Below are 22167 nucleotides of genomic sequence, written 5' to 3'. Positions count from 1 at the left end.
TGCTAAGATTCAGAATCACAACCATCGTGTATTCAAGTTGGAGAGATATACCTACGAAAGACATATTGAATGCGTTATTCAATCATCTAGAATAATAGGAGCTGGATCTTCCCTTCCTTACTCCTCACAAAAAATAACCATCAATGGGGCAAGCTATCAACCTGTAATAACCCCAAAATATTTTTTTTTTTATAAAAAGGGATAGAATAGTCCTTTTCAATTAATATAAGGGGTAAAATAGGAAAGAATCAAAAGATAATGGCATAGTTGTAGATGCATTGAAGTGGTAAGGGTAAAATTGGAAGGAATCAAAAGTTAATGGCATAACGGTAGATATGTTGAAGTGGCAAGGGCAAAATGGGAAATTAATAATATTAAAAAAAGGATGAATAGTGTTTTGATGTGATTTAATTGGAGGGTTTGAGCTGGCTCACGGGAGTGAAACAGAGAGAAGAGGGGAAGGGTTCTCAGACGACACAGAGAGAAAGAAAAAGAGAAGAAGAAGAAGAAAAAAAAGAAGAAGGAAGAGGGATTCGAGGTGGAAGGGAGTCCTGGTTGCACTTCCAGCTGAAGGGAAAAGTGTAGATCTCCTTCTTCTCTACGCAAAGACCTCGATTTCCAAAAAAAAAAAGGTAAATATCCGTCCCTATCTAGTCTTTTGATAACATTAGGCTATACAAAGGGTGAATATAGTCTAGAGGGGTCGGATAAGGGTTGTAGAGGCGGTTAAAAGAGGAAGAATCGGATTTTGACAAATTTTTCCGGCACTACGGAAAAACTGTGTCGAAGTCCCAACTTCGGCGAATTATTTAGGGGGTCAAACGGCCTCCGATGATGATGCATGTTATCTCTTTGGAATCCTCTATGAGTGTAGAATGTTAGGTAAAAATTTCATCAAATTTGGAGTCCTAAAAGTGGATCAAAACCGGGATGAAGTAACCCACTGTCAGTTCGGGTTACTGTTCATCCGGGTGGAAAATAAGGGATTTCATGCCATAATAGGGTATTAAGCCTAGATTAGGCTAAGGGAGACCTTGTACTCGTGCAAGGGAGTCCCTAATACACATAAATGATGAGTTAATTAATAGAAAAAGAAAAAGAGAAAGAAAAGAAAAGATTTAGGGAACGGGGGAGTTGAATCAATTAAAGTTCCCTATATTATAATTGGCACGTAGATTATGACCTTGATACAAGACTAAATGTATTGTAAATGCATGTCACAGTTGGGCAAGAAGCTAGGGAACAAGAGGAAGAAGTCCCCTGCTGCCTACTGTAAAATTCTAGAGGCGTATCGAGGCCGTGCCGGATTGACAGGTGAGTGGGAGTCATGTACTTTGCACCATGAGCTTCCTTAATTCATTTTCATGAATGTCGCTAAGTGTGAATTGATTCCACTTGAGCATATTGATTGATATCGTAGTAGATTCCTCTATAATCTTGATTCTCCATGCTTGATTATTCTGTACATGCATTTGAGGGAACATTGAGAGGAATTACGAGGGGTTGATGAGTAATCAAATTGATTCCGAATTGTGAAATAACTTCTTTTGTAAATTGATTTCATTTCCTCCATTTCAAAGATTTGTAGAGCCTTCTTAGTGGTATATTGAGTTGTATTGCACTTCCTTGACCCTCACTCCTAACCCTAATGTTAGTTTATGATTAGGTCATGATCGAGTGAGTGGTAGTCTTGATCATACTCCTTTTTAGTAGAGTATTGGGAGGGTGCATTATGGCATTTATGCATGGCTTGGCAGTATCTGCAGGACACCTATAGTCGATGGGGGTTGAACATCGGCCTTTGTGCACATAGTAGCCTTCTGGGTGGGCGGAGCCTAGTCCCTTCCTAGGGGGGGACACGGCCCTAGGCGTAGGATCGGCCGGTCCTACGACTTATATTCTGCTTGCCGCCGGGCATAGTAAGACCCCGCGAGGTGCAGTATGGCTTTCCGCGGATGTAGAATTCCCGCGAGGTGCCGTTTAGTATGTAGATGTGAGATGGATTTCTGTTCTGGATACTGGCCAGCATTTATATGATCAGTGTGGTGTCTTATCCTGCATATGCATGTGACAGTAGGGAGTTGTTGCTGGTTCGCCTGGGGCGTAAAACCCACCTCCCGATAGCTGTCTAGCATTTATGTTATCGGTATGGTGTCTTATCCTGCATATGCATGTGACAGTGGGGAGTTGTTGCTGGTTCGCCTGGGGCGTAAAACCCACCTCCCGACAGCTGTCTAGTGATGATTTACATATTGGTGTGGTGTCATATTCGATGTATGCATATGGCAGTAGGGAGTTGTTGCTGGTTCGCCTGGGGCGTAAAACCCACCTCCCGATAACTGTCTTGTTGATGATTCAGCCTATTGACACCTGATTTATATGATTCAGTACTATGACCTGTTGAACATATTCATGAGTAGCATATATGTTGACTTGATTATTCCATATATGCTTCAGATGAGTTGATATTGATTGTGGTGATATTGATGATTTACTCCATATTCTTTATGTTGAGTTCATGTTCATCTTGTTATTGATCTTGAGATTTTACCTCGAGCCATGATTATATCTTGTCTCATGTGCATAGTACTCTCTACTCCACTCACTGAGTATTTATATACTCACTCCCCAGTTTGATGTTTTTGATTGCAGGAAAGGTATTGTATAGAGAGGAGCAGGATTAGTGGTTGCCTGCTAGCTGTGCCGCTCCATAGTATAGTATAGTATAATGTAGATAGAGGTTTATATCTTTTGGTGTATTATAAACCTTCTATTGTATATAGTGCATAATTACAGTCATAGATCCTGTTGTGGATATGGGTTTGACCATGGATGGATTAGGAAGCAGATATATATATATGTGTGCAGATGAGTTATATGCCTGAGATGATGTATTGCTATATATTGTCCAGGTTTATTATGTGACAGATTATGTGATTGCTGCTCTGACAGGTAGTGTGTTTTATGTATTGAGATAATCCTGACAGGTCACTATAGGAAAAGTGATCATTTTGTGCATGTATCATGCCAAATTTTTCAAGATCTATTGATGATTGATAGGTAGTAGGGTTCTACGCGGTGGCTGGTGGCCTTATGCCTACCCGCACCCTAGGACCGTCGCGGCGGCCCGCCGGGAACGGAGCGGAGGTCGTGACAAAGCTTGGTATCAGAGCAAAGGTTAAACAAGAGTCCTGTCAGAGCAATAGGATGAGTCAGGATTAAGTATAGGATTATACTATGGAGCATAGGATTTTTCTGTATGTTATTTTATGAGTCATTTACAATTCAGTAAAATATATTATGGCTCTGTGTAACGACTGCCCTCTCTTTTTAACTCTTTTAGAAAGATATAAAGAATACCTCCAAGGAGAGGATCTGCTCGTCCTGGAAGGAGGATGGAGCCAGATATAGCATTGGATGCGGGTTCCACACATATCGAGCCTCAAAGAGAAAAACCTCCTCCTGCTGATAGACGGAGGGTTGATGATCAAGGAGATGTAGGAAGTAGAGATGCATTGATGGAACAGTTACTGGCGGAGAATCAGGCTCTGAGGGAGCAGATTGCTCGGAGGAAATCTCCTGCCCCGTCAGTAGTATCCATCCCACCTCCTGTACCTGTGCCAAGAAGTTTGGCCAGGCGGGCTCTAGATGATGAGGGGATTACTGTACAGGAATTTCTTAGGCTCAGAACCCCGGAGTTTAAGGGGGAAGAAGGTGAAGATCCTCAGAGATTTCTGGAGGAGACTGAAAAGATGATACGGAGACTGCCCTGTTCTGATGCAAGAGCTATAGAACTTGTAGGGCTTACAATGAAGGAAGATGCCTGGGGCTGGTACCAGAGGCACGTGGAGGACAGATTGTACAGTAGGAATCCTCCAACCTGGGAAGAGTTCAGGCAAGCAGTGATGGATGAGTTTTTGTCTCCGGTTGAGAGGCAGATCGGGCTCTTCAGTTTGAGAGGCTGAAGCAGATGCCCGGAATGAGCGTATCTGAGTACGCTCGTGAGTTCACTAGATTGGGGAAGTATGCTCCTTACATCATCCCCACTGAAGCTGCCAGGATAGAAAGATTCAGGCGGGGTCTGATTTCCCCGCTTTATAATGCAGTACTGGCAGTAGAGGTCCCCACCTTGTCTAGGCTGATTGATAAAGCAAAACAGTGGGAGACCAGAAACAAAGAGGAAAGAGCTGAAAGAGAACAGAGGAAAATGAGTATGGGGAAAGGGCAAAGCAGTAGAGATAGATCTGAGGGAGTAGATCTCTCGGAGGGCCCGATGGAGCAGTCTGTACGCTCAGCTCCACCTACCCCACGTAAGAGGAAATGGAGGGAAAGAGGTCAATCACAAGATACTTTTCTGCCATCAGTACCTCGTCCTCCGGTCACTATGGCCAGAACGGAATCCAAGTTCCAATCATGGCCAGTATGTGGCAGATGTGGGAAGCAGCACCCTGGCAGATGCAGAATGGGTCAGGGAGTGTGCTACAGATGTGGACAGCCGGGTCATTTTGTCAGAGAATGCCCGTAGGGTGCCACCCAGCAGTTTGTGCCTTTAACATCCTATCCTTCTGTGCAGATGGACAAGCCTAGTAGTAGGGAGCCTGTAGGCAGAGGTAGAGGTCAAGCACAAACATCACAGCAGAGTGCTGGACCATCTCAACTGTCAGCTCCAGTAGGCAGAGGGCAAGGAAGGGTGTTCACGGTAAATCCACAGGAGGCACAGACATCGAATGCAGCTATGACAGGTAATTTACTCTTTTAAATTCGAGGACGAATTTTATATAAGGGGGGGAGGATGTAATAACCCCAAAATATTTTTTTTTATAAAAAGGGATAGAATAGTCCTTTTCAATTAATATAAGGGGTAAAATAGGAAAGAATCAAAAGATAATGGCATAGTTGTAGATGCATTGAAGTGGTAAGGGTAAAATTGGAAGGAATCAAAAGTTAATGGCATAACGGTAGATATGTTGAAGTGGCAAGGGCAAAATGGGAAATTAATAATATTAAAAAAAAGGGTGAATAGTGTTTTGATGTGATTTAATTGGAGGGTTTGAGCTGGCTCACGGGAGTGAAACAGAGAGAAGAGGGGAAGGGTTCTCAGACGACACAGAGAGAAAGAAAAAGAGAAGAAGAAGAAGAAAAAAAAGAAGAAGGAAGAGGGATTCGAGGTGGAAGGGAGTCCTGGTTGCACTTCCAGCTGAAGGGAAAAGTGTAGATCCCCTTCTTCTCTACGCAAAGACCTCGATTTCCAAAAAGAAAAAGGTAAATATCCGTCCCTATCTAGTCTTTTGATAACATTAGGCTATACAAAGGGTGAATATAGTCTAGAGGGGTCGGATAAGGGTTGTAGAGGCGGTTAAAAGAGGAAGAATCGGATTTTGACAAATTTTTCCGGCACTACGGAAAAACTGTGTCGAAGTCCCAACTTCGGCGAATTATTTAGGGGGTCAAACGGCCTCCGATGATGATGCATGTTATCTCTTTGGAATCCTCTATGAGTGTAGAATGTTAGGTAAAAATTTCATCAAATTTGGAGTCCTGAAAGTGGATCAAAACCGGGATGAAGTAACCCACTGTCAGTTCGGGTTACTGTTCATCCGGGTGGAAAATAAGGGATTTCATGCCATAATAGGGTATTAAGCCTAGATTAGGCTAAGGGAGACCTTGTACTCGTGCAAGGGAGTCCCTAATACACATAAATGATGAGTTAATTAATAGAAAAAGAAAAAGAGAAAGAAAAGAAAAGATTTAGGGAACGGGGGAGTTGAATCAATTAAAGTTCCCTATATTATAATTGGCACGTAGATTATGACCTTGATACAAGACTAAATGTATTGTAAATGCATGTCACAGTTGGGCAAGAAGCTAGGGAACAAGAGGAAGAAGTCCCCTGCTGCCTACTGTAAAATTCTAGAGGCGTATCGAGGCCGTGCCGGATTGACAGGTGAGTGGGAGTCATGTACTTTGCACCATGAGCTTCCTTAATTCATTTTCATGAATGTCGCTAAGTGTGAATTGATTCCACTTGAGCATATTGATTGATATCGTAGTAGATTCCTCTATAATCTTGATTCTCCATGCTTGATTATTCTGTACATGCATTTGAGGGAACATTGAGAGGAATTACGAGGGGTTGATGAGTAATCAAATTGATTCCGAATTGTGAAATAACTTCTTTTGTAAATTGATTTCATTTCCTCCATTTCAAAGATTTGTAGAGCCTTCTTAGTGGTATATTGAGTTGTATTGCACTTCCTTGACCCTCACTCCTAACCCTAATGTTAGTTTATGATTAGGTCATGATCGAGTGAGTGGTAGTCTTGATCATACTCCTTTTTAGTAGAGTATTGGGAGGGTGCATTATGGCATTTATGCATGGCTTGGCAGTATCTGCAGGACACCTATAGTCGATGGGGGTTGAACATCGGCCTTTGTGCACATAGTAGCCTTCTGGGTGGGCGGAGCCTAGTCCCTTCCTAGGGGGGGACACGGCCCTAGGCGTAGGATCGGCCGGTCCTACGACTTATATTCTGCTTGCCGCCGGGCATAGTAAGACCCCGCGAGGTGCAGTATGGCTTTCCGCGGATGTAGAATTCCCGCGAGGTGCCGTTTAGTATGTAGATGTGAGATGGATTTCTGTTCTGGATACTGGCCAGCATTTATATGATCAGTGTGGTGTCTTATCCTGCATATGCATGTGACAGTAGGGAGTTGTTGCTGGTTCGCCTGGGGCGTAAAACCCACCTCCCGATAGCTGTCTAGCATTTATGTTATCGGTATGGTGTCTTATCCTGCATATGCATGTGACAGTGGGGAGTTGTTGCTGGTTCGCCTGGGGCGTAAAACCCACCTCCCGACAGCTGTCTAGTGATGATTTACATATTGGTGTGGTGTCATATTCGATGTATGCATATGGCAGTAGGGAGTTGTTGCTGGTTCGCCTGGGGCGTAAAACCCACCTCCCGATAACTGTCTTGTTGATGATTCAGCCTATTGACACCTGATTTATATGATTCAGTACTATGACCTGTTGAACATATTCATGAGTAGCATATATGTTGACTTGATTATTCCATATATGCTTCAGATGAGTTGATATTGATTGTGGTGATATTGATGATTTACTCCATATTCTTTATGTTGAGTTCATGTTCATCTTGTTATTGATCTTGAGATTTTACCTCGAGCCATGATTATATCTTGTCTCATGTGCATAGTACTCTCTACTCCACTCACTGAGTATTTATATACTCACTCCCCAGTTTGATGTTTTTGATTGCAGGAAAGGTATTGTATAGAGAGGAGCAGGATTAGTGGTTGCCTGCTAGCTGTGCCGCTCCATAGTATAATATAGTATAATGTAGATAGAGGTTTATATCTTTTGGTGTATTATAAACCTTCTATTGTATATAGTGCATAATTACAGTCATAGATCCTGTTGTGGATATGGGTTTGACCATGGATGGATTAGGAAGCAGATATATATATATGTGTGCAGATGAGTTATATGCCTGAGATGATGTATTGCTATATATTGTCCAGGTTTATTATGTGACAGATTATGTGATTGCTGCTCTGACAGGTAGTGTGTTTTATGTATTGAGATAATCCTGACAGGTCACTATAGGAAAAGTGATCATTTTGTGCATGTATCATGCCAAATTTTTCAAGATCTATTGATGATTGATAGGTAGTAGGGTTCTACGCGGTGGCTGGTGGCCTTATGCCTACCCGCACCCTAGGACCGTCGCGGCGGCCCGCCGGGAACGGGGCGGGGGTCGTGACACAACCATATGGAGAGGAGAGGGGGACTTAGCCTTTATATAGAAAACATAAGGGAGCCTTCTCATTAAAGGTTTCAAATTCTAATTGGGATTCCTGGCCTACGTACCAAAATTACCATAATAAATAAAACTCAATTCTATACATTTAAGGTGCACCAAAGCCCATAAAACAAAATGATCACACATCATATTAAGCTTAACCATAGTACTATTATAAGCCATATATCTAACCTGTTTTATAAAATAAAAATACATAATCAGTGGAAGCCCATATTTTGAAAATATTCTAACATTTCCATCATATCAAAGGACTAGGAGTTCATGTTCCTTCAAATAGTAGTCTTTCACAAAGTTTGGCCATCCCGTCGAGAGGAACGTGCCTTGGATAGACTTGCTGCTGCTTCCATGGGGACCATGAAGGATGACTCCATTTGATGCTTCATTCGATATACACTTCATAAACTTTGGTGGGATTTTCTGCAAATTGAAAATTAAAGAAAACATTTGGCTCGATTTCTTACAATATAAAGATGAGTTTGCAACTAAGTAACGCATAATATTTTGACAAAGAGGTTTACATTACACGGGATGGGCATATGCAATGTGAGGGGAATGCATGAATGGTTGGGATCACACGAACCATTTACACATTTGATCCCTGTCAGATAACTTTTAGCTGGCTCCCATCTCTCATCTCTCCCTTGAGCAAGAGGTAAACTCATTGAATGGTGTTTTCGCTAAAGAAATGGAGATGAGGCTTCGGGGCCACAAATGAAATATGAGTATTTTGCATTATAATAGTAGGGAGCATTGGTAGCATAGAACATCATATTGTACCAAACTAAATGGTAGAATGTACTATATTGTACCAATTCGGCATTAGCATATGTTAGAAAAGGGCATATCAATACTTACGGCTCTGTACCAAGCACACCAATATAATAATAAGATAGTATCAGTGTGGAGCACGGTATCAAGACAGCATAGTTTGATTAGCAGTAGGCCTTGATTCCATAATTTTGGCCAACAATGTATGCTTATTTCCTATCCTTTTGAATAGAATGTCAGTCCATGGAGACAGCATGTCTCTGACATCTATCAAGATTTTTTCTGGTTCCTATGCCATATTATACAAAATAATTTTGAAATATGATACTTTTGTTATAAAAATAATATTAGTTGATTTCATAATAAATAAGGTAAAATGTAGACAAAGAGATGGGTTATAAAGATCAAATTCTTAGATATGTATAACTGTATATAAAAAAAAATGATCTTCACAATCATAAGAACATATTTTATATGAAGTATATATTTTATGATACGTAATAGTCAGTTAAATAAGTAAATTTCGAGATATTTAATTTATTTTAACACAAACAAATCAAAGTTTATTGTATTCATTTCTTCAGTGCCCTGTTTCAAGGAATGCGGAAGCAAAGTGCCCCAAATATTCCTTTCCCTTCCACGTCCGGACATAACCACCCCAAAGTTAGCGAAAGAGAAGAGAAGAGAAGAAACAACTTGCCAGCTGCTGAGCGAACGAAGTCTCCCGAGAGGACTCTGAAGAAATGAGGCTTCCTCACCGAGCACTCGTGTGTCTGTCGCACCATTCTCCGAAGAACACAGTGAGGCCTACCCTACGATTCCCTTTCCGATTGGAGAATGGAGGCGATCTCGTTTGCAAGGTGAGAAGAGATTAAAAATGGCGGCAGCAATGAGAACCCCAGGCTCTGCTTCTGAGATTTCTTATGTTTTCTTCTGCCGCCGCCGCCGCTTCCCGTGCGGTCGTTCCTTCCCGCGAAGAGAGAACAAAACAGATGCATGCCTACGTAAACTATAAATACAGAGACTTCAATATGGTATTTTTTTTGGTCTTTTCTACGTGCACCCAGCCTCTATTCGTTCATCCGTCTTCCCTTTTTTTTTTTTTGGCAACCATCTGTCTTCCCATTTTGTTGCCGAAGAAAAACCATTCGTGAGACAGTTTTTATCCAAGCAGCCGCATAAAATGCTTATGCGGGACCCAAATCTCATGTTTGCATAAAATATGTTATTAATCATATAAAATACATTATAATAAATTATTAATATATTTTATAAAACTATATTTATTGGTTCTATAAATTATTAATCCTCTAAAAATATATTAATTGTTATTATAGAATTAATATTTTAAATTATACTTATAATATATTGTTTTTTAATCCTAATAACTATTTTGATTAGAAAAATAAGGCAAATATGAGTAATATATTAATTACTTTTATTATATAAATATAAAGTGCAATAATAAATTTCTACTATAATTTAAAATTATCATTAAATAATAATATACTAATAATATATAATAATATAATATATATCATAAATATAATATATATAATATCAATATAATGTTATATCCTATATATATATAATGTTGATATAATATATTAGCTATATACTATTTTTTATTAGATTGAGGGATATTTTTATTGCCAATATCTCTGCACTATAGTGGTTTTGTTTCTCAATAAGTTATTCTGTCAATGGATTGGACGGTGATTTAAAAAATATAAATAATTTGGAATTATTTTCATATAAAATTATCATGGTACAATTAAATACGGTATCTCATCATTTTTACTGGTATTATTTTTGGTTTTGGACCATCATACCATACCATTTAACCAAATGCTTTTCAGGAGGAGCAACTTACGTGGCCCGATAAGATCCACCCGCGCTGAAGGTCGACCGCAGCCTGCGGATTCCGCATAGAAACGTTTATGCAGCCTCAGCTTTCGGATGCAGCGGCTTTAGGCCTGCTCTGCGGGTCCCACTTTGGTCGGCCCCCAGTAGCGTTGCCGCAAAGGAAGCTAAAAGAAAGAAGCAAAAGAGGACGACAGAAGAATAAGAGTAGGGGGGAGAGAGAGAGAACGGGAGAGCTAAAAGAGATAAGAGGGATGAGAAACCCGTCGTCAAGTTCAGGTCCGGGATCGTCGTCGTCTTTGGCGTCGCCGGTGGCGGGGTCTGGGACGATCATGAAGCAGCGGCAGAAAGGGGCGCCGACGCCGTGCTGCAGCAAGGTGGGGCTGAAGCGGGGGCCGTGGACGCCGGAAGAGGACGAGGTGCTGAAGAAGTTCGTCCGGAAGGAAGGGGAGGGGCGGTGGCGTACGCTGCCGAAGCGCGCCGGGCTCCTCCGCTGCGGGAAAAGCTGCCGCCTCCGGTGGATGAACTATCTCCGCCCCTCCGTCAAGCGCGGCCCCATCGCCCCCGACGAGGAGGACCTCATCCTCCGCCTCCACCGCCTCCTCGGCAACCGGTTCAAACTCTTTCTTAACCCCTAACCCCTTCTCCCTCTCTCTCTGGGTTTCAGAGGCCCTTCCTCTCTCTACCTTTTCCATCTAAATCTAGGGGTGCAGCTTTTTCTAGGGTTTCATCCAATTATACTTTCTATGAATAGATCTCCGTAGTTCATGTGCCTGAAGTTTCTTTTCTTGGTTTCTTGGAATGAGAACAGGTGGTCTTTGATAGCTGGGAGGATCCCCGGGCGAACCGACAACGAGATCAAGAACTACTGGAACACCCACCTCAGCAAGAAGCTCATCAGTCAAGGCATCGATCCCCGAACCCACAAGCCCTTGATCTCCTCTTCCTCCACCACCAGTCCTGATCCCCTCCTCCCGGAGGGTCCCAAGATCCAGCCGCCTCCAACAATGCCATACCATAACCCTAACCGTGGTGCAAACCCTAGCCCACCCATACCTTCTGTTCTCCAGCAAACAAGCGGCGATCAAGGAGGCGCTGGCATTCACGCGGACCAAGATGATTTCTTCGGCGGCTTGAGTCTGGAACGAGACGATGGATGGCAGAACTCCGAGGGCTTCCCTGCCATGAATTTGCAGGGGAGCCAAGGAGCAGCTGACAGTGGAGAAGATGGAGCCATCGACTGCTGCACCGACGATGTCTTCTCCTCGTTCCTCGACTCTCTCATCAATGATGACATTGTTCTGCAGAACCAGCAGCAGGATGTTACTTACAACGACAACAATAACAGCAACGACGGGAAGATTCAATCAAATGATCCTATTATGTCGACTTCTGCACCGGGCTTTGGCCTTGGAACCTTATGGAAATCTACCTTCACGTCTCCAGTAATTAGTCTGGATGAGGAGATCCATGGACAGTTTGTCGATCATGCAGGCAAGTAGTTCCCGGATGATACCTCTGCTGTTGTGTATGATATTATTTTAACGTACAGTTTGGTGTGCAACTCTTTGTATCCTTGTTGTCATGTATTTTGTGAACGTCATGTTTGATTATTTCGTAAGGAAATGGAGTTCTGTCTGTATGAATACATTTGTTCAGTGGACTTTGTAATGGTTTGATGGGATCTTTATTCAATATTATTCATAACTATGATTCGATGTCCAAAAAGTTTTGCTTCTGATACTGCTCAGCAAATGCTGTTCATTCACAGTAGGCCAGCAGCTGCCCAGCTTGCTTCTCCATATGTTGCATGCTTATTTTCTCCCCTCTGTTGATATATATTACAAGGAAAGTTTATCATGTTACAATGTTTATTTTAAACATTTGTGAGGTAGTTGTTTGTTATATTTTCAGTTACCCACTAAACAAAGTTTCTGAAAAAGAAAGTGCAGTGGTTTCGCACCTTCTCCACAAAGCAATGCTATATGAAATCACTGGATATTTCAATGTAGTAATCAGTAAACTGAATCTTTGTAGTGCAGCTTCAACAATCTCATATTATATGGTGGCGAGATCAGACCATGGAAGTGAGCTAAGAATTATTTGTGCTGAAGGAATTTAATTCGAAATATATATAGAACTCGCAAGTCATCCTATATGAACTGATACTGTATGCTGAATTACAAACTCAAACCGGAGAACTATATTCATGGTTTAATATGCATGCAACCATTAGAAATCAGGTATCTCCACTGAAGCAAACAATCATTTAAATTCTATATATGCACGAAAGCTCTTTGATTCCTTGTCAGAGCAGTTATGGAGCTTGATCTACATTGACTCTAATTCCTATGATGGTTGGGGTAATGTTTACAAAGAGACCAGAACGATTATTGATCGGCCAACTTTATAAGCTTAATCTATGTTTTTGCTTTGATATAGGAACAGATGATCTAAGAAGGTGCATCCGGAGCATAGTGCGAAAATTATATTCAAGATGGAGGGGAAACTTTATGATGAAACATATCACCATAGAGAGAGGATAAAAAACCAATGAAGAACTAGATAAAATTGTTAGAAGGAACCTACAAACTAATATTAATATGACAGAATTTGATGCAGAAGCATCTTGAGATAGAACGAAAAAAGATATGATGAACAAGTAAGATTACATTGCATTATTCCTCTCAGATGATGGACTCCTAGGATCCATTATTGGTTCGATATCGTACCAGAAAAGAAAAGGCAATAGAGAGTTTTCAATCCAAAAGAGAAATAAAGGCAGTAACAAGAAGTAGCTACGTATGCTCATTAATTTTTCTGCTAATTATAAGTAACATTATGAAAACATATGTCTCTAGAGTAACTAATTATCATTGATATGCCTGTCATTCGAGACATTTAGTATTCTATAACATGATAAGGCACTGAACTCCATTCATCTTGATGACTTTGTAAATCCTATAAAGCCTTATGATGTATGGCTAAGTCTCTAAGCTGCATTAACACCGCACAAGGCTCAATTGCTACAGACATATACGTGAGGTAATTGATCATTATGTGAGCTGCAAGATATGAAGTAATTGCCAATTACGAACCTGGAGCAAGGTTCTTATCTTGCCTAATAAACTGATGCTTTTTTATCCACAAGTAACTAATTTATTACCTGGTATCTGCATGTGATAAGTACTAAATTTTGGATCTACAGATTTACAACTGCTGTATAATTATTGCACTACTACATTATAACATAATGGACATTGGTTACCTCACTGTTAGAATAAATATTCACTGAAGATAGCATCCAAGCCGGTCTGGTCTTCTTGGTTCACAAATGGTAAGAGCTTAAAGATACTTCGATGAATAACATCATGATCCTTGGGATGCTTAGTGCTAAACCATCAATTTAATAATTTTCCCTATTTTTCTCAAAATAATCATCTATTATTATTGAGTGAGCCCTTGTATCTGTCAATTGGAAAATTCACATGCAATAAGTGTTACTGACAGTGTCAATAATGGCTTATTGATATCCATGATGGAGATACCAACTTTAAAATTATTTCATCTCAATTCAATGAGCTAAACCATGAATTACATCCTTTGTGAAGTATGCAAAATACAAAGACATTGAGACTCTAGTAGTATCCTTTTAATTTACATAGTCCTCTAATTTTTTCTTCTCGGCATGCAAGTTTCTTTTCAAGAAAAAGATAGCTACAAGCAGTAATATTTCTATGTTTCATAAGCTAGGTACATCTTCTATCTGGTTTTAAATGTCATTCTCCTAAAATAATGAAATTAGTTGTAAAACATGCTTCTGATGCAATGATTGGTTTGGTTGAATAGAGAACTAGTAGCAATAAGCTTCTATTTTCGGAGGATTGATATTTATTCGTGATAGATAGGCTATATTAGGTACATCACCTTGGTTAATTTTTGAAGAAATTAGCTAAAACAACATGGTTTACTTCCATCTCACCCCCTAGAGAAACATATATTTTGGACCAACCTGTTAGCCAATTCTCACATAAGTTTTGGTAAATTTGATTGAAAACAAACAACAACTCTGAAATAGCACAAAGCAATTAACAAACCTTTAAGCTTGGTTGGCATCCCTCTCCACTTGAAAAAGGTCCAAAGTTCAAATCTTAGTGCTGATCCTCACCAAAGGGTCAAACAATCGAAACCCACTTCAATTTAGAAGAGTAACGAGAGGATTCCCATTGAGGTATTCTAGGATTTTCAAGTAATTTTGGGTATCATACTGTTTGAATAGGATTTTGAAGAGTATTAACTAGTAGAAAATAGATAAGTTTAGATTCCTAAGCTACTAGAGTCAAAATGTTTTTGAGTTAGATGTAAACATAGTCAAATGGCAATCAGATATCTACATTTTTTTAAAAGAGAAAAGTGAGCCCAACAATCTGCTGATAAATCCAATAACATCTTAAATGCATAGATCTATTTAATAAGAATATAATATACTAAGCATAATACTATTGCTATCATCTGTGGGGTGGATAAAAAGAATCACCTATAAAATAATCAAACCTACTAATTGTAAGAAAATCATGTTCCATTCAGTGGATAAGAAAAAAGCTAAGATAACCATAAATTGTGGGTCGTTCCGGTTACGAATTTAATTTGCTCGGCTGAAATCGCTGCTCTAGTTAAATGGAGATGTTAGGATGAAAAATTTCAAAAGACACCACAATGTTGGAACCTAATTTTAGAATTTTCTTGCAAGAATGAAAATTAACTCAATTGCTTTAATAATTTCTCTTGATCATTGCCTAAGTCCAACCCACATGACCCTGCGTTAGCGGTGTTTATGAAGCTACACATATATCATGGATGCTTTTGGGCCTAATTTAGGTTAGAGATTTTGGTGCAATTGCAAGGCATTTTGTCCATGGTAGGCATTTTGCATTTCCTTTTGGGAGTTGCATCTCAATATATAAGAATATTTTGCTACTTACAATGTTCTTAGAGTGTTACAAATTACTCCATGCAATACCTTGGAATCCACTGGCATAATTCAAAATGACATTTTAAAGAAAACTAATAAAGCCAAGGATGAAATCAATGTGATGGCCAACTCATTGGTCCTCTCCTCCTAGGGTGGATAGGTTTTATGATATGGAGACCTACCATGAAGACTGGTAGGTGAGACCAATTGTGGCTCATTTTTCCCTTTATCATGGCAAGTCATTTTTGTTATGTTGAGATAAATAGGCAGGGTTGAGAATAGACCAAGCATAGCATCCAATTAGTATGAATTGGAACAGGCTTTGTAAAATTGTGATACACTCTAGTAGGAAGATCTCTTAAATTTTCAGGTGTATCTGTGTCAAATAAATATCTCTTAAATTAAATAAAAAAGAAGCTGCATTAATTGGAGGGAAATCAGAAGGAAAGACAGGCAAAGAATGATTTCCTCCCATTTAGGAGCATAGAAGTTGCCCAAATCTTAAGAATATTTTATCCGCTAATTGCTTTGTTTGGTGACATCTTTACACTATTCATAGCTAAATTGGTAGTAAACATGGTTCGAGACTGTTTGGTTTGGTCTGACTGGACGCTGGGGCGTGGATGAAGTCCTTGATGTGATTGGAAATACAATTTGAACCAAGAAAGGACCTACCACTACTTCAAACCTCACAGAAGACAATCTTCAGAAATTTCTTTTTTTATGTGAGGAAACAAAGGCAGACCTAACTAAATGGGACCCCATGCTTCCATGAAGTTGATGAGACAATTGAACTTATTTCCGTAACTCATTTTTCACCTATGAATTTGTAGCCTGAAATCATATAGGGCTAGGATTCTCTTCAATCTCGACTTGGACTATAGAGAACCCTATTGCAATCAAAAGTTGTCTATGATTGGCATGATGGTCATGATTGGAAAGGCCCATCATGGCATATGAGACATCGCACATATGGACCTCATTCAAACATGATCGTTGTATTAATTGCGGATAGCTATGATTGGTGGATGCATCCTATCCGGTTCATGTATCATAAATGACCATTAAGTTTGAGAGGGAGTTGATTTTAATTACGAAGAAAGTCTCAATTGAAACATGCATCACCAATGGCCATTTAGTTTGAAAGGTAGTTGATTTTAATTAAGAGTATAACATATCAATCAACTTGCTGTGCAGGGCTAACTCGTTTGCTTCATCAAACATTGCTATACGCCAAGCAAAACTCTTTTAGAGACTTTCTTGTTCCACAAAGAAATAAAGTCATTTTCTTTTGCATGCTCACGTGGCAGCAGATCATTGGAAGCCATTTCAAAATCCAAATAACCATTTCATGTAATTTTTCCCCTACGTCTTTCCACCGTACACGCGGGTGCTTCGTCACACGTGGCAATTGAGGTTGGACAAGTAGACAAAGAACGTTGGTTGTTGACTTGGACAAAAAGGTCGTGCAATATGCTTAATTATGTAAGCAAGCATGATTAGTGCGAGGGGTCATTTGAGTGGCAAATCATGAATAATTCCACAAGAAAACATGGATTACCGAACGAGAATAGCAATTCCAATTGGTTACGAATGCCGACCGATCCATCTCGTGGTGTGGGGGATGCATTCGTGGTTGGGTTAGATGAAAAATTCTAGCAAGCAAAGCCAACACTCGGTTTCCTTTGAATAAAGCATTCAAGATATGACCCTATCGGAATTAGAACAAATACATCTCATGAAATATTTTGTGCTAATATGCCTGGTTATAAAATTTCAACCTTAGGGTAAACATATTCTACATTATCATTTCAAAAAAAATGAAAAAACAAACTTACACTATCCCATTGTCATGTGAAATTTAATGTGTCTCACTTAATTCCAAAGCAAGTAGCATACCTTTTCAAATTTTGCAATAGAACAACTGTGCTTTACCACAGATGCATGGCCTGGCTCAGAAATCTCTTCCCATCCCTAGTGCTGCACAAGGTTTGGCATGAGCATTCAAACATACACTTGATCAATTAATGCTGATAAGAAAGTATATATATATATATAGTAGAGTAGACGAAGAACAAAAGTAGGTGAAGAACGGAGAAGTGGCAGATTTAGATAAAAATTCTGTCCATGATGAGTTAAGATACCACAAATCACCTTTCAGCTTGGATCCTTGAGTTTTGCTTTGCATAGAGGATTACAGCTATAGCACTGATACCACCCTCTCTTAGTAATTTCTCAGCATATATGTGATTAGCCTAAGGCAGCATCCAAATACTTCCTTCAAGAATAGGTCCTCGGAATGTCTTAAGGTCGCAAGCTGCGTTTATCCTAGTCACCTAATTCGAACATGACTTGCAAAGGACACGAACTTTGATAGAACGTCTGCAGAAGATTATTCCTTAATCAAAAACTAAAACTCACAAATCTTCTACAATCTTTATCTACCCACATCTAAGCTTGAAAATGCCATTTGTTTGAGAGAGAGAGAGATCACATAAACATTCACTGTATCATTAACGTCAATTGCAGCAAATACATGCATGCAACTCACCCGATAATGCCGCCAATTGCTACTCGACGCTTCAACTGCCACCTTCTCTACTAAAACGTACACTTTCTGGTATCCTTGGGACGAGGTGAGCTTCTGTTGGTGGAGGGAAACAACTAAAAAGAAGGGAGAGGGCATGGATTTGTATCATGTGATGGGCACGTGAATTGGCATCATGCATGTGGGTGGAAATTTCTGTGCGAGCAGCTGACCGGGAGGTAAGAAAATTAATTGGCCAGGGGAAGACGTGTGAGGCCCGACGTTACAAGGTGGTTGGCTATGTGTTTGGACTGGCTGGTGGCAAAAGGAAGCTATTTCCCTTGCTAACCAAACATTCCAACCCAAGGTTCCCATCTTGTAGTAAGTAAACCAACCTTTCTTTGATGTGCATTTAGGCGCTTACGGCTCATGGAGATGACAATGGGTCGGACAATTCATTATTCATACACGTTCTATATTCGGCTCGGGATTGGTAGAGTCTCGAAATAGGATAGGTTTTTTCGGTTGGTGGCCCTTTGATAGCTAGGAATACCTGAGACTCTTATCATGCTCAAGTAGCTTTTCATATAGTATTATTTATCTGAAAGTTTCCACCTCCTAGCTTCCTCAAGCTCAACTTCGATGGATCAGTTTTGGACAGTGAGAGCAGAGGAGGCGCGAGTTTCGTTTTCAAGAACTCGCACTCACGAGTGGTTGTGGCTGGTGGCTGTCAGCTTTCAGACACCACCGTTTCCGGAGCTGAGTTGTGAGTGGCATGAACGGGCATTTGCTACGCCCGACAGGTGCTGCAGGACACCTTCATCATTATAGAAGGGGACTCGGTCATCGTGATAGGCTGGATCCAGAGGCCCGAGTGGCCTAGGAGAGGACCACCCCCTGCTGCGTGATATTTGGTCGATGGGCAGAGACAAATTGGCTCTTGAGGCCAAGCACCTTTTTAGGAAGGCTAACGGTGCTGCGGATTGGATGGCCGCTTATATGGCCAACCACACATATGGTACTTTATAGACTTGGGATGTGGATTTGCCTATGACATTCTGTAATGTTTTATTTTCTGACTTTGTTGGATATGTCCGAACTCATGTAGTTTGATATGTCCGCTTTAGCAAAAAAAAAAAAAAAAAGTTTGAACAAATTGAGTCAGATAAAATTATAAAAAATATTATTAGTATTATTTTGTATATAAATCAATTTTTGTTTTTCTTCGAGATAAAAATTTATGAATAGTTATATTTATTTGGATCGGCTTTAGAGCAAATTTTATTATTATCCTCGTCCATCCCGAATCAGCTGCAGGTCGGGACCTCGCTACTAGGTCTGGGCTAGGCTGGTAGATGGCGGCGTGGGTCAACTCAATAAACAATTAGGTTGACTCTTGTTTGTTGGTTTGGGGTTCCTCAATAAGGTTGTGATCTGTAAGGCCTTTAAAACGTCCAGGTCCAGATATTTTAATTATTGGGAACCGGGATCATGATGATTTGAGATACGTGATCATGCTCGATCAAGTATTATCACACATGATTACTCAGGATCATGGGTCTCTCAAAGCCACTCCCAAGCTCCTTCTGGTGGTGTTAATTTTGAATCGGATCAAACTAATCAGAGACCCCGCGTTAAAGGCACAGAAAGATATGAACATATTAAAATAAGTGTTTGTGACGTCATGAGCATATCGAGACGAAGGCTTGGGATCGTATAGGGCTCGTTTGGTTCGCGGGAAAAGAAGGGGGGAAAGTGTGGTCAACGGGAAAGTAATGAGATGCCTCTTGTTTGGTTGGAGTTTTCAAAGGAGAGAGAAGGGAAAGTTGAATTCCCATGGGAATATGATTCCCACATTTCATGGGAAAGTCTTTCCCATGAGAAACATGGGAAAGTTATTTTCCCATGAGGCAGGAATTACTCCATTTTTATTTTTTCCCAAAAAGTCCCTTCAGCATTAAAGAAGCATTAAAGAGACATTAAAAACTTAATTTTTATTAAGGGCATAATAGGAATTATACATAACTTTCCTAGGAAAATGGATGGCCAACCAAACATAAGCACTTTGGAAATTTGCCATTTTTCCATTGTCAACCAAACATGCCAAAAGTACTTTCCTAGGCATCCTTTTCCTAGGAATTTGTTTCCCAGGAATCATATTCCTAGGAGGGAAAATGCTTACCGCGAACCAAACGAGCCCATAAAGTTTTGGTGGTTCATTTTCCTAGTCCATTTGTAACACATTGTCAACTCCCCACTTGAATTCCACGAAACAACAAAAACATAAATGTAGTTTCCCAATAATGAAGTCATTTTTTTAATCTTTTTATTTATATTTTTTGATAAATTGGATGATTTAAATTAATCGAATATAAATATATCGATAAAAATAAAAAAAATCAAAAAATTAAATAAAACAATTTGCTAAAAAAATTCATAATACAAATTTCGTATGATTTATCTCATAAGATATCATCCAATCAGCCGCATTATTAGCTTTTTTTTTTTTTTTTTTACATCATTCATTAATAATTCTATAAGAGTAAATGAAGTTTTTTATAAATAAGGGATGAATCAGAAAAGTATTTCTCTAAATAAATTTATAAAGTTCTTAATGTGTGTATGGTATAATTGAGATCTTCTTAAGCCGCATGTCATTGGAATTGTAGCATTCCATCTTCTCTTATGTCTTGCTTTTTTGCTTTGCACGAGGTTGTCCCACTAATTACCTTAAAAGCACGAGGTTGTAATGAGCTTGTCTTCTATGGTTAGTTTCGAGAATTGAGGAACTCAGCATCACTAATCAATCATTAGTAATTAAGGATGCAAGTAGAAACTTGTCCTTCGTATTCCCTGCCATGCCTTTTTTTTTTTTTTTTTGAGGTAAATAATTCCCATCATGCTTCTTTTCTTCCCATATATCGCACAATAGGCATGTCTTGCAACCCATTTCATTTTAACTCATCACATGTAACCTCGCAAAGTTTTAAAGAGCTACGGCTAGGTTTTAAAATTGTGTTGCTGGAAAGCGAGAGAAGCCGCTCTTGATACGAGATATGCGGCTTATTTAAAATAAAGATGCCAGGCCAAAAATTTGCACTACATTGTATTATTTTTTTGGATTTTTTTGGCATGAATATCTTTCTAAAAATTTAAATTTGTGTAAATACCATCTTCAAATTTATATTTATTTTTGTACCCTCATAAAACCATGTTTTTGCACAAATGTCCCTAATATAACGATTCTTCTAATACCGTTCATAAAAACCACATATTATTTTAATTAAAAAAATAAATTTTTGAAATTACTTTTTTATTCTCCACTGCGATCATCTTGTAAATATATATTTTTTTTCCACATCCACCCATTAAGGATACTTTAGTTATTTTAATTTGAAAACCGTTAATTTTTTAACGGCGTTAAATGACATAGGTACAAGGATAAAAAAAATGTAGAATAGCAAAACAAGTATTTACGAGGGTATACATGCAAATATCAATTTTGAAAAGGTACTAATGCAAAATTTGATATTTAGGAGGGTATTCATGCAAAAAACTCTTTTTTTTGGCACAGTCTACATTGCATTATTTGATTGCCATATGAGTAGTACATTTTTGAGGAGTTGGAATCATGCACGCACGTAACATGTAGTGCCCGACCTGGAGTGGCCAGACCCGATCCAAGCTGCCTAGTCAGCCAACTCGACCAGCTTAGAGTGGTCAGAATTTCAGGCCTAGCATAATCTCGAAAGTTTTATTTTAAAGAGTGTGTAGCCCTGTCGTGCGTCCGAACTCAGGTATTGCGTTCAGGGTTGTTGTGGTTCAAATTTGGCCCGAGGGTGACCACGCCGGTGAAGCCGAAGGAGCCGCCGGTGATGAAAGGAAAAGACAGGAACCACCTCCTACGCTACGGCCGCGGACCTGCACAAAGTCTCACCAGTATTTCCAATGAGGACCCTCCGACGATTAAGACCCTGTTTGGGGGAGCTGTTAATAGTAGAGCTTTTGAAAGTAGAGCTGTCTGAAGTAGAGCATTTATAAAAAGCTGTTTGCTGTTTGGTAACTACATTTTTAAAGTGCTGTGGCACTTTAATATGTGTTTGGTAAACAAACTAAGAAAGTACTTTTGTGTGACAAAATGACCATAAAGGACATTACCAGTATTATATAACAAAGCATAATAAAATATAATA

At 39.6% G+C, this 22167-nt stretch overlaps 1 protein-coding gene and 2 long non-coding RNA genes across 3 annotated transcripts; 1 reads left to right on the top strand and 2 right to left on the bottom strand.

The window, feature by feature from the left end:
* Positions 1–48: 48 nt before the first annotated feature.
* LOC103708372 lies at positions 49–11165 on the bottom strand. The gene is made up of 4 exons (XR_003386161.2): positions 10739–11165; positions 10486–10642; positions 7791–9621; positions 49–161 (listed from the first exon to the last, which is right to left on the bottom strand). It is a non-coding gene; the product is annotated as an uncharacterized LOC103708372 (long non-coding RNA).
* LOC103708362 (transcription factor MYB64-like) lies at positions 10522–17317 on the top strand. The gene is made up of 2 exons (XM_008793263.4): positions 10522–11088; positions 11287–17317. The coding sequence occupies exons 1-2, from the start codon at positions 10553–10555 to the stop codon at positions 11975–11977; spliced, it is 1227 nt and encodes a 408-aa protein (XP_008791485.2). The 5' UTR covers positions 10522–10552; the 3' UTR covers positions 11978–17317.
* On the bottom strand, positions 11541–18203 carry LOC120111644. Its single transcript, XR_005513093.1, has 4 exons — positions 17999–18203; positions 17602–17829; positions 17347–17427; positions 11541–11776 (listed from the first exon to the last, which is right to left on the bottom strand). It is a non-coding gene; the product is annotated as an uncharacterized LOC120111644 (long non-coding RNA).
* Positions 18204–22167: the final 3964 nt, after the last annotated feature.

The sequence above is a fragment of the Phoenix dactylifera genome, chromosome 8, assembly GCF_009389715.1.
Source record: "Phoenix dactylifera cultivar Barhee BC4 chromosome 8, palm_55x_up_171113_PBpolish2nd_filt_p, whole genome shotgun sequence".
Taxonomy (NCBI): domain Eukaryota; kingdom Viridiplantae; phylum Streptophyta; class Magnoliopsida; order Arecales; family Arecaceae; genus Phoenix; species Phoenix dactylifera.
The sequence above is the reverse complement of the archived record's forward strand: the minus strand, read 5'-3'. Positions and strand labels throughout refer to the sequence as shown.